Source organism: Pseudorasbora parva, chromosome 5 (assembly GCF_024679245.1).
Source record: "Pseudorasbora parva isolate DD20220531a chromosome 5, ASM2467924v1, whole genome shotgun sequence".
NCBI lineage: Eukaryota > Metazoa > Chordata > Actinopteri > Cypriniformes > Gobionidae > Pseudorasbora > Pseudorasbora parva.
Genome location: NC_090176.1, coordinates 51025570 through 51039171, shown reverse-complemented (window position 1 = coordinate 51039171; position 13602 = coordinate 51025570). Strand labels below are relative to the sequence as shown.

At 36.5% G+C, this 13602-nt stretch overlaps 1 protein-coding gene across 1 annotated transcript; it reads right to left on the bottom strand.

Annotated features, from left to right (window-relative positions):
• Window positions 1-3132: 3132 nt before the first annotated feature.
• On the bottom strand, window positions 3133-12103 carry akap17a (A kinase (PRKA) anchor protein 17A). Its single transcript, XM_067445137.1, has 5 exons — window positions 11976-12103; window positions 9117-9893; window positions 7264-7412; window positions 5909-6149; window positions 3133-4626 (listed from the first exon to the last, which is right to left on the bottom strand). Exons 1-5 carry the CDS (start codon window positions 12000-12002, stop codon window positions 3928-3930), a joined length of 1893 nt encoding a protein of 630 aa, XP_067301238.1. The 5' UTR covers window positions 12003-12103; the 3' UTR covers window positions 3133-3927.
• Window positions 12104-13602: the final 1499 nt, after the last annotated feature.

Sequence of the window (13602 nt, the reverse complement as noted above, 5' to 3'; positions counted from 1 at the left end):
GCCATCAGAGGATGGGTACATGGTGGTCATAAAGGGATGGACATGGTCAGAAACAATGCTCAGGTAGGCTGTGGCATTTAAACAATGCCCAATTGGCACTAAGGGACCTAAAGTGTGCCAAGAAAACATCCCCACACCATTACACCACCACCACCAGCCTGCACAGTGGTAACAAGGCATGATGGATCCATCTTCTCATTCTGTTTACGCCAAATTCTGACTCTACCATCTGAATGTGTCAACAGAAATCAAGACTCATCAGACCAGGCAACATTTTCCCAGTCTTCAACTGTCCAATTTTGGTGAACTTGTGCCAATTGTAGCCTCTTTTTCCTATTTGTAGTGGAGATGAGTGTTACCCGGTGGGGTCTTCTGCTGTTGTAGCCCATCCGCCTCAAGGTTGTGTGTGTTGTGGCTTCACAAATGCTTTGCTGCATACCTCGGTTGTAACGAGTGGTTATTTCAGTCAAAGTTGCTCTTCTATCAGCTTGAATCAGTCGGCCCATTCTCCTCTGACCTCGAGCATCAACAAGGCATTTTCGCCCACAGGACTGCTGCATATTGGATGTTCTTCCCTTTTCACACCATTCTTTGTAAACCCTAGAAATGGTTGTGTGTGAAAATCCCAGTAACTGAGCAGATTGTGAAATACTCAGACCGGCCCGTCTGGCACCAACAACCATGCCACGCTCAAAATACCTTAAATCACCTTTCTTTCCCATTCTGACATTCAGTTTGGAGTTCAGGAGATTGTCTTGGCCAGGACCACACCGCTAAATGCATTGAAGCAACTGTCATGTGATTGGTTGATTAGAAAATTGCACTAATGAGAAATTGAACAGACTAATAATCCTTTAGGTGAGTGTATTTTATTTCAAGGTTATTTGATTTGATTTGATTATTTAATATTTTGTATTTTTAAGGGATTTGATGGTAGTAAATTATTAAATGGCCATGATCTTGAATACTTTGGTTCACGGAAGTTTAAGCTCTTTAACTCTTTCCCCACCAGTGTTTTAAACAAAAGTTGTCAGTGACTGGGTTTTTGATTATCTTCACAAAAAAGTAATGACCCATAGAATATTTTGTTTTATGAATATCTGAGCATGCAATGTATCAAACGAGTTGACCCTCTTCTTTTAAACAAACCAAAAACCCGTTTTATTCTAGCTTCATGTATTCCCTTTTTTATTATTATTAAAAAAGGAATTAAAAAAAAGCAACATTTTGAGAAAAAACCTGAGAAAATCATGTTTTTGTGAAAGACTGACTCCAGATCAGATTCAGAGATGATCAAACACAGATGAGGAGATCAAGTCCATGAACACCTCTAATGCTTCCATGTCTCATTCACTAACATTAGATAGTTTTGATTAATATGACGTTTAATGTTGATGATCACGTTATTTTTCATATGCATCTGCTAACATTTGATCGCTTGTTTTACTCCGTCTTCCTCGCGTGTGTTTTGATCAGGAGATTCTGGAGATTCAGAAGATGCGTAATAGTATTTTATTTCTTTAGCCGTGCACCCAACCCTGAGCATATTTTTGCTGGTGATGTGCATGCTTTGGTCCTTTTTTTTATGAAAGATGCACAAAAATAAAAATTTTATATGAAATATATATTTCCCAAAACTTATTTTACTCTAAAACTGCAAGAAACTCATAGCCATATATCTAAATAAGTTTTGTTTTAAATTTGAGGTCAACATCTCGAAAAATTAGCTTTCAGTCAGATTTAGTTTGTGTGCAGTACCAAACGCCTCCACTAGAGGATTATTGTTTTCAGGACCATTTCACCTTTTCAAATCACGTCCATGATTTTTTTTGTCCACACAGCAAGAGCCAAAATCTTTAAGTTTCGTACCATTATGAAGAAAGATTTCTAAAAAAAAACTAAAAATAACCAGCGGGTTGACTGTATCCATTGCAGGCTAGAGGGTGTGGACAGCAACAAGCACAAGGCATTATGGGTGTTGTAGTTTTAATACCTATTTGACACCTTATAGCCAACGTTTATTGAAAGCTCATTTTGCCTGCAGTGAGTTTTAGTTAAACAATAAAATGAATCAAGAAACCTGCTAGGATCCAAAGCACTGCTTTATTGAGACCTGCCAGGAAGAACTCGAGTTAATACGAGTGACAAACACATCCTTCAGTGGCGCTTCAGCCATAAAACAGTCTTCGTAATGACTTTACATGTGCGTTTTCAGCCTAACTCAAGTACTGTGCTTGTGTTGAGGAACACAAAGCTGCATTCCCCTTTAAAAAAACAACGGCTGTCCATCCGACTTCGACGTAAGATTGAGTGTCCTATACAAAACTGCATTGAAATGAACAGATAATAAACTCTTTCAACAAAGGCAAATTCAAGTCATAAACCAAGGATTGTGGTCTATGGAGTTTAATAACGCTGAACGAAACCGTGGCACCAGACTACAACAATCAAAGCTTCAGTCTCTGTAAGGCAAACTGAAAAAAGAAATGTGATGCTAATGGAAGAAATACAGGCAAACAAGTTCAAGATCGCTGTCATGATACTGTAGCGTTTAACTCAAGCAGTGACTCTTACAGACCGGCCGAGAACACGTCCAGCTCAGGACTCAGATCAACACAAGAGAAAACGAGACATTAATGTCACGTTTAGAGAAAATGAGGCCTATAGTAAGAGACTATATTTAGGGACGGTTTTGCATGTTGATACTATAATGAAACAAATATTAGTTATACATCATGGTATATATTTTTTGGACTGCTTTTTAATTTATGTTTAAAAAAATCTAATGAGAATCACAAACAAAATCAAAATGTATGGATGCATTACAGATATTGAGGGAAAATGTGCTCAACTCAAATAACCCGAAATAAAAATGTTAATGGTCCGACTCCTAAAACAGGGCTTCATGTTTATAAAAAATAAAAATAATATGCAAGAATTTTTGCATCGTAATGATCCTAAAAGTAATTTTCTTTATTAAAAAATAGAATTTGCTGTGAAATAATAAAAAAATAATGAAAAAAAAAATGAAATATACGATCATAAAATAGGCCTAATTCTCATTATAAAAAATATAATTTGCATGGGAAATAAAATTAAAAAAATTATGACCCTAAAACAGACACAAAAAAAATCTAATTAAATAAATCTTAAAACAGGCCTAATTATCCTTATGAATAATATCATTTGCAAAGGGAGAAAATAATTAAAACATTAAAATAAAACCTAGAACCATTTTCTTTATGAAAAATTGCTATGGTGTTATTTTTATTTTTTATTATGAAAAATCTTAATGGTGCTAAAACTGGCTTTTTGGTTTTATGAAAAATACAAGTTGCTGGGGGAAAAAAACACTAACAATATTTAAACATAAATATTAATCATTATGGAAAAATAATTAATAATTTTAATGGTCCTAAAACCGGCTTTATGTTTTTTTTATGATCAAAAATATCTTTGGGAAAAAAGGGAAACTAAAAAACGAGCCTAATTATCAATATGAATATATAATATCGCTGGGGGAAACATTGGAAACATTTTAATAAAACCAAATAGAACCAAATACTAACCAAAAAGTTTGTCGTCATGAAATGATGAAATATAATAACGAAAAAATAAATCTTAATGATCCTTAAATAGGCTTCATGCTTTTATGAAGAACAAAATTTGGAAAAAACAGGCATAATTTTCATTATGAAAAATATAAATTGCTGGAGAGAAAAAAACCTGTTTATATATTAAGGTTTTAATATAAACATATAAACCTTATATCTTTATATTAAACCTTTAGAGATATAAACTCCTAAATCGCATTGATCCTACAGCAGGCCTCGTTTTCTTTAAGCGTAAGAGGATCTGTTATTCTCCAGTGTGAGTGTGAGGGACGTGCTTGAGCTCAGACTGCAGGCGGTTCTTCTTCTGTTGTTCTCAGTATCGTCGGGATCGGTGGTGTGAGTGTCGGCGGCGCCCGCGGCTGGATGAGCGGCTCCTGCTCCGGCTGCTGCTGCGGCTGCGGCTCTTACTGCTGCTCGGGCCGTGGCTGTGCTTCCTGCGGCGCTCAGGACTCGCCCTGATTCGCCGGTGCCGCTCCGTCCTGCTCCTGCTGCGCTCGCGGCCCCGCCTCCGCCCATTCCGGCTGTGACTCCGCCCAGTCTGGCTGTGACTCCGGCCAGTCTGACTGTGACTCCGGCCGTTCCTGCTGTGACTCCGCCCAGTCCTACTGTGACTCCGCCTCCCTCCGCCGCGCCGGCGCGTGTGATTGCTTCGCTCTGGTCTGTCGCTCTCTGCTTCCTCTTTGTGCTCCTCCACGCCCTCCGGCTTCTTTGGTCTGCTGTCCGGCTTCAGCTCCTCCGCCTCTGGAGACGCTCCGCACTCCTGCAGCTGGAGGCCGGTGTTGTGGCTGCCGAGTGCGCTCTCCTCCTGGCCGTCCGTGTTGGTGCTCTTCTTCAGCAGGTTTCCCAGCAGCCTGTCCCGCAGCTCTCGCTCTTTCCTCTGGAGCTCCAGCGCTCGAGCCTTCTCCGCCTCCACCCGCCGCAGCTCCTCCTCCTGCTGCCTCCGCCGCTCCTCCAGCTGCTGCAGCCGCGCCAGCTCCGCCCGCTGCTGCTCCTGCTGCTGCTGCTTCAGGCTCTGACCACACACACACACACAAATCAACACACACATTCAACTAGGACATGCTTTTCCCATTTTAATTTAAGTGTTTAAGTTTTTTATGGTTTAATTAAATTGAAGTAATTATAAAGAATGTCTAATTAATTAAAATCATGAAACTTATACAGGTTAACATCAACAACATATTACAATTTTAAGAAATATACATTTTAGGGCCCTATAAAATGTGTATCCAAATTTATTTTGTGTTCTGGATTCCATTTTAATAATTTATTTAAATTTTTGTAATCAAAAAGCATGAGTAATTTAAATAATGAAACTTATACAGTCTAACAAAAACCTATTACAAGTTTAAGAAAAATGCTACTTTTTTATTTTATAATAATTTTTTGCTAGGGTGTTGCGATGCGTTTGTTAGTGTATTCTGGATGGTTGCCAGGGTGTCACTATGTGGTTGCTAGAGTACTGACAGCGGTTGCAAGGGTGTTGCTATGCGGGTGCTAGGGTCCTCGGAAGGTTGCTAAGCTGTGTTTCTATGTGGTTGCTAGTTAGGGCACTGAGTGGTTGCTAGGGTGTTGTTATGCCATTGCTAAGTTGTTGCTATACAGTTGCTAGGATACTCAGGGTGGTTGCTAAGGTGTTTATATGTAATTGCTAGCTAGGGCTCTAAGTGTTGTCACTATGCAGTTGTTAGTGCTGGATGGTTGCAAGGGTGTTGTATGCGGTTGCTAGGGTGTTGACGTTTGTTGCTATGTGGTTGCTAGGATACGCTTGTTGGTTGCTAAGGTGTTGCTATACAGTTTTGAGAGTATTCTGGGTGGTTGCAAGGGTGTTGCTAGGATGTTATGTGGTTGCTATGGTATTAGGGAATTCCGTACTAATTAAAATTTTAGTAATCACAATGCGTGACTAATTAATTAAAATCATGAAACATACACTTTAACAAAAATGTATTAACAGTTTAATATAAAATGTAAGGCCCTAAGAAATGTTTTTATGTTTCCCAAATTCTGTTCTGTTCCTCAAATTATTTTAGATTACATTTTAAAGGTTTCATTAATTACATTTGAATAATCAAAAGCATATCTAAACATGTGAATTCATAAAAATACATAATTTATTACATTTTTACAATAATAGCACCAAAATAATTTCTGGAAAGAAAAAAAAACCCTGTGTCTTCTTTTTTTTCTTCTCTTGATTTTTATCAAAAACTGCTAATCAAATAAAGGCCTTAATGAAATGGTGCTTGGGTGTGTAAGATCAGCCTGAGGCTGAATGAGTGTGTGTGCCGGACCTTTGCGCGGCTCAGTAACTCTGCGATGAGCCGGATGGACTCCAGGTTCCTCTGGGCCAGCAGCAGTTTCCTCTCCTCCATGGCGATCTTCAGGTGAAGCTTCTTCTGTTCTTCCTCCTGCTGCTTCTTCATCTTCTTCTGGTTCTTCTTCTCCTCCTTCTCCTTTATCTTCTGCTCTCTCTTACGCAGTTTTTCCTCCCTCCTCCTCTCCTTCTCCTGCTCCTCCTGCTCACGCTGTTTCCTGAAACATCAACAACATTTACGTTTAAAAAGCCTGAAGGTTGTAAGTTTGAATCAGTTTTTCAAGAGCTCTCAAAGTTTGAAAGTCTCTCAGGCAATTGATTTGCGATGTGGTTGCTAGGGCATTCTGGGTGGTTTCTAGGGTGTTGCTGTGCGGTTACTTGGGTGTTGCTATGTCGTTGGTAGGGAATTCGGGGTAGTTGCTAGAGTGTTGCTATAGAGTTGCTAGGGTATTCAGAGTGGTTGCTATACAGTTGCTAGGGTATTCAGGGTGGTTACTAAAGTGGTTCTATGGGGTTGCTATCTAGGGCACTCAGAGCTGTTTCTTGGGTGTTGCTATGTGGTTGTTAGTGCATTCTGGGTGGTTGCAAGGGTGTTGCTATGCGGTTACTAGGTTACTGGCGGTAATTGCTAGGGTGTGGCTATGCGATGCTAGGATACTCACGGTGGTTGCTATTGTGTTGATATGAGGTTACTAGGGTGCTCGGGTGGTTGCTATCCAGTTACTAGGGTGGTTGCAGTGTGTTGCTGTGTCGTTGCTAGGGAATTTGGGGAAGTAGCAAGGGTGTTGCTAAACAGTCGCTAGGGTATTCAGGGTGGTTGCTGTACAGTTGCTAGGGTATTCAGGGTGGTTGCTGTACAGTTGCTAGGGTTCGCAGGGTGGTTGCTAAAGTGTTTCTATGTGGTTGCTATCTAGGGCACTCAGGGCTGTTGCTTGGGTGTTGCGATGAGGTTGTTAGTGCATTTTGGGTGGTTACAAGAGTGTTGCTATGCGGTTAATAGGGTACTGACGGTGATTGCTAGGATACTCAAGGTAGTTGCTAAGGTGTTGCTGTGCGGTTGCAAGGGTACTCACGGTGGTTTCTAGGGTGTTGCTATGCGGTTGCAAAGGTAGTCATGGTGGTTGCTAGTGTGTTGCTAAGGTGTTCTGGGTGGTTGCTTGGATGTTGCTATGTGGTTACTAGTGTTGCTATGCAGTTGCTATTACATATCGCATTGCTAGCATGTTTCAGACAGATCCCATGCTAGTTGACAGACGATAGATAGATAGATAGATAGATAGATAGATAGACAGACAGACAGACAGACAGACAGACAGATAGATAGATAGATACCTCTCTTCCTCCTTCCGCCGCTCCTCTTCCTCCTTCTCTCGGCGTTTCTGCTCCTCTCGTTGCTTCTCCAGCTCCTGCAGTTTCAGTCGCTCCTGCTGTCGTTTTTTCAGTGAGGAATCACTCAGGTGTTTACTCGTGTCAAAGGTCACCTGAGAGAATCAGTGTTCAGGTTACGCTTATAAATAAACATCCTAAAACTTCATATTTACAACTGTCTGTACAAATTGTTGTATGTGTGTGTAAATACTGCATATATATATATATATGTATTTATCATTTATTATATATATATATATATATATATATATATATATAAAATAAATGATAATTGTGATACAATTATAATATATATATATATATACGATTCATAAATATATATAAGTATACATAATTATTTTAATTATATGTATTCAAATTATATTTTATATATATATATATATATATATATATATATATATATATATATATATATATATATATATATAAAATGCAAGTATATATAATTAAATAAAATATTAATTATTAAATATTATAGATATAGATATAGTCCAAGTTTTCCTACCTAGCTGTATAGTACGCTGTTTTTATTTAATTCTACTTATTTTATTGTACTTCTTGTATTAAATATATTTAAATATTTTCATAATTTTCAATTATTATTTATATTATTTCAATAATTATTTATTATCCAATAGTATATAAAAATAAATATATAAATATATATATATATATATATATATATATATAAATGATAATTGTGATACAATTATAATATATATACTATATATTATATAGGGGGAGAGCACGCTGGCGTTGTTCTCCGCTTCTCCACCCACAAGTCATGTTAACTGTACAGTTAGATTTTATTTTCTTATGTTTGTGACTAGTCTAACAGTCAGCGCTACAATTGGGACTGTTGCTGATTGCTGGCAGCCACTGAGAGGACGTTGTTCGCCGTTCTTCACCGCTTCTCTTCTGTTTTTGTTTGAATTGCTGCGGTTGGTTCTGTTTGAAGGACATTTGATGTTGCTCTCTGCGGCTGCCCTCTCTTCTGGGTGTCGGCTGTTTGCTGGTGGTCTCCCTCGGGCTTGAGCTGCGGTGGCTGAAGTTTGCACCAGGTCAGCGTCATCAGCGTCCAGCATGATGTTGAGATGTTCCGCTTCTCGGCTGCTGAGTCTCGGCTGGGTCGCTGTTCCGTCTGCACTGTGGCCGTGGAATGGCTTGGACTTCTGCGCCGACCCCGGTTTGTCCACAGAAGTGCCCGGAGAGCTTAGTTTGCCTCCTGCATGGTGCTGCGGTGATCGCCATCATCTGGTCTTCAGCTGTCCTGCCTCAACGACGTCATCAGGACAGCGCTGGGAGAAATGTAATACTGGAGCTTACAGAGACTTTCACCATTAGCTCTGTTTTCTGTTCAGTTTTCTGTGTTGTTTGTAGTATTCTATATTTTTTACTTGTGACTAATATTTTTTGTAATTTTTTTCCCCTTTGTTGCACTTTGAGATTCTTTGGAATGAAAAGTGCATTATAAATAAAATCTATTATTATTATTATTATTATATACGATTCATAAATATATATAAGTATACATTTTATATATATATATAATGCAATTATATATAATTAAATAAAATATTAATTATTAAATATTATAGATATAGTACAAGTTTTCCTACCTAGCTGTATAGTACACTGTTTTTATTTAATTCTACTTATTTTATTGTACTTATTGTATACAATATATTTTAATATTTTCATAATTTTTAATGGTTATTTATAAAGAGTTTTCCATGATGCGGAGGAAGAGACTCTCAGAGCTCATGTAGAGACGATATAAAGATCATCAAACCGACCTTAATACTGCAGGCCACGGCTTTCCCATCGTCCCCTTTAAACATCAGCTTCATCCCCCTCAGCGAGTCCATGGCTCTGACGAAGCCCGTGTGATCCAGATACTGCACATATCCCTCAAAGTTCAAGTGTCCTCCGAACGAGAAGGTGTTGAAGTTCTTCCCGGTCATCTCCTCACGGTAGGGATCCAGCATGGGAATGTCCACGTTTCGGATCTTGCCGAAACGCTCGAAAACGTTTTGGAGCACCGCTTCCGAAGGCTTATCGGGACAGCCGTCTTTCTGGGCGAACCATTTGCACGGAAGCCCCTCCAGATGCACAGTGTCCGGCCGCTCTCCGGGAACCGTCTCATTCATATCTTTGGCATCCCGGAAAAACGAATCCCAATCGTGGCGTGTGGGAAAGTCGGTTTTATTCTCGGCCGTGCGTACTTTCAGGACGTCCGTGAATCCGCTGAGCTTGATGCTCTTCCCCTCGAGTTTGGCCAGGATTCGCTTCACCACGCTCCTGTTCTCAACCTCGCCCTCGAAGCGGATGAAGTCCATGGTGCTCTTGGAGATGCGGAGCGAGGAGAACTGGTCCGGCTGTGCCATGGACTTCAGCCTCTCCATCACTTCCCAGTTAGAGATGGACTTTCCCGGCATCTTGAGGTGAGGAAGACCCACGCTGATGGTCATTTTGGCGATGGGCTTCAGGTAGAGGTTGTACTCTGGACACAGATCCACAGCCTCGGCCGTGTCGCTGACAATGGACGTCATCATGGACGCTTCAGCTGAACACTTGGAAAGGAGACAAAACAGATCAATATTGAGGGTTGAACTTAAAGGGTTAGTTCAGCCAAAAATGTAAATGTCTGTCATTAACTCCTCATCCTAATGCCATCCCACACCCGTAAGACCTCCGTTCATCTTCACACACAGTTTAAGATATTTTATATTTAGTTCGAGAGCGTATGCAAGTGTATGCACACTAAGGATGCAACAATACAGCTACACGGTTCAATACACACCTCGGTTTTTCGGTTCAGTTCGTTTTTTTTTTTGCTATTCTATTCTTAGGCGACAGGAACAGAAAAAGTTTAAGGAGAAAATGTTTTTATTTCACTACTCTTTCTTTATTTTACTTAAAAGACTTGAAAACCCTTACTTAAACTTAAAACTTTACCTAAAAGACCCTTGTACACATTCCCAGTGTATTGTATAATAATAAGTGGGTTAATTAGAGTCTCTTGAAGCATCCAAAATACATTTTGGTCCAAAAATAACAAAACCTACGACTTTATTCAGTATTGTCTTCTCTTCCGGGTCTGTTTTCAGCTGCTGACGTGTTATCTGGTGCGCCTGTGTATTCAGGTTCAAATAAATATGGCTGAGCAAAAAAATGCAAGTCTTCCTTATTGTGGAAATGCTTAGACATGTTTGCGAAAGTCGATTAGTTTACAGCGTGTCTCCCTCAGACTTGAAACAAAGCTCAGGCCCACCAGATAACACGTAAAGAAGAGAAGACAATGCTGAATAAAGTCGTAGTTTTTGTTATTTTTGGACCCAAATGTATTTTGGATGCTTCAAGAGACTCTAATTAACCCACTGATGTCTCATATGGACTACTGTGATGATGTTTTTATTCCCTTTCCTGTACATACATTTTCAATGGAGGGACAACCAACCAGAGAACAACCATTGACTATCATAGTAGGTAAAAAAGTACTATGGTAGTCAATGGTTGTTCTCTCTGCTTTGTTACCAACATTCTTCAAAATATCTTCTTTTGTGTACAGCAGACGAAAGAAACTCATACAGGTTTGGAACAACATTTGAGAGTAAATGATGACATAATTTACATTTTTGGGTGAACTATCCCTTTAAGGGCTTGATGCGACCGGTTCCAGATGTTTAACAAGGTACTACAGGTATAAATTAGTGATAGATGAGATTACTAGATAATAATTGTCCATAACCACAGCAGAAGAGGCTCTTAGTGTCTGAAATCGACCACCAGTCACTGCATGAATAGATCGTTTTGTGAATTTTAAATAAATATCTGGGCAAATGTACAATATTAATAATCTGTCATAAAACAACTCCATATTGATGCATCTGAATCAGAGTTAATATCCTTAACTATAACTTGAACTAAGATGATTAAAATACATTTATGTTGACTGAAATTAAATTTTAAAAATAAAAATGGATAATGTTATTTGTGTATGCCATAGTAAAGAGACGCGGTTTTAGTCTAGAATAGTCTATATCCGTGTCACACAATACAGTTAGGGTGAAATATTTATTAAATAAAATAATAAATAAATTGTGGAAAAAATACATATACATAAATAAGTAAATAAATGTAGAAATAATTACACATTTTTGTTTGTTTTTTGCTTTTCTATGTATATTTATTTTGGCAGCTTTGGAATTCCATAACTCACAAAATATTTCAGTTTGTGGCTGTTATTATGGACACTTTGTTATTAGTATCCCTACACGAAGGTAGTAATAATATTACATTAGAAATACTGTAGTAACTCAGAAGCACAGTCAGGGAATCACAGCGAGACTCTGTATGATTTACTACAGTAACGTTAATACTGATTTTACTATGGTATGTCGGAGTAAATCTCTGATCCACGGTCCATTGAACACACACACCTCACAGAGAGTCCGTTATTGTGATGAATCGCTCAATATTAGACAGACGGTGGAGCTGATGAAATAAACACACCGTGATTATGAGAATTATTGATGAGTTATTGATTTCTGAATCGTTTATCAGTTGAACCATCCCCGACACTCATCCTAGTCTCTCTATCTCACGGACACAGATGCGGGGAATCATATTTACACATGTAAATCATCACTAACCTTTCTGGGCTGTTCGGACTGAAGCATTAATAACAACAGCAGCGCTCACGGTTGAAACAAACGGACATGGTGTTTACAGCTTCCGCATACGTCATACGAGCCGGAAGTTGCAGAGGCGCTCTGCTGCCGTCACGTGGTGACTGGTTTATCTGCAGCTCTCAAAGATGGTTTATTATTTACAATTCATCCAAATTAATAATAAAGCTACTCTGAGATCTTGATGTAAAATAAATTAAAATAAAATAACAATAAATATACAATAAAATATAAAATAATCAAATAATATAAAACATAAATAAATAAAGACATTACATATAAAATAAAATATAAATAAAAAAAAAAAAAAGGAAATTAGATATAACATTAAATAATATAATAATATAACAAATATAATATAAAAAATAAAACATAAAATAAATAACATAAAATAATTAAATGAATAAAAAATATAATGTTTTTTAAATAAAATAATAACATAAATATAAAAAAATATTAAAAGTAAATATAAAATAATATAAAAATTAAAAAACATTAAATATAACATTAAATATAAATAAAAAAATATAAAAAAATTAATATTTAACATAAAATAATACAATGAAATATCAAATAAAAAAATCAAATAATATAAATAAAATTATAATCATAAAATTAAATATACAATTAAATAATCAAATAATATAACAAATATAATATAAAAAAATAAACTGTAAAATAAATTAAATTAAATAATAAATGTAAAATAGAAAAAAATAATCAAATAATATGTTTTTTTTAAATAAAATAATAACATTAAATATAATTTTTAAATAAAATGTAATAAAACAATTAAATATAAAATAATATAAAAATAAAAAATAAAATAAAAACATTAAATATAAAATAATATAAAATATATATAAAAATATAACATTAAATAATTAATATAAACTCAAATAATCAAATAATATTAAAAAAGTATTAATAACATTAAATATAAAAATATATATAATGAAATAGAGAACATTTGTGTGAAAAAATAATAGAGAAATTCTATAACCTTTTTACACAAAATTATAAAAGAGCCACAAATAAGCTATTATAAGCAATCCTTTCAAACTTTAATGATCTTTAAAAACAAACGTTCATCTTAGGGCAGGGTTATTTAAATATAAAAATATTTTTAAAAAGTGCAATAAAAAATAGCTGATATAAACAGATTAAATTAGATTGGAATTGTTTTTGATAAATTAGATAGATAGATAGATAGATAGATGGATGGATGGATGGATGGATGGATGGATGGATGGATGGATGGATGGATGGATGGATGGATGGATGGATGGATGGATGGATAGATAGATAGATAGATAGATAGATAGATAGATAGATAGATAGATAGATAGATAGATAGATAGATAGATAGATAGATAGATAGATAGATAGATAGATAGATAGATAGATGAATGAATGAATAAATAAATAAATAATGCTGAAAAATATACAATAATGCAGCTTAATAGAAAATGATTTTTAGATTTATAATCTACATTTTTTCAGTGTTTAAGTCGGCTGTGTATAAAAGATAGATCATTTAGAATTTTAGGATGGGGGTCATGATCATATTTGGCATCTAAAAACCTTGATT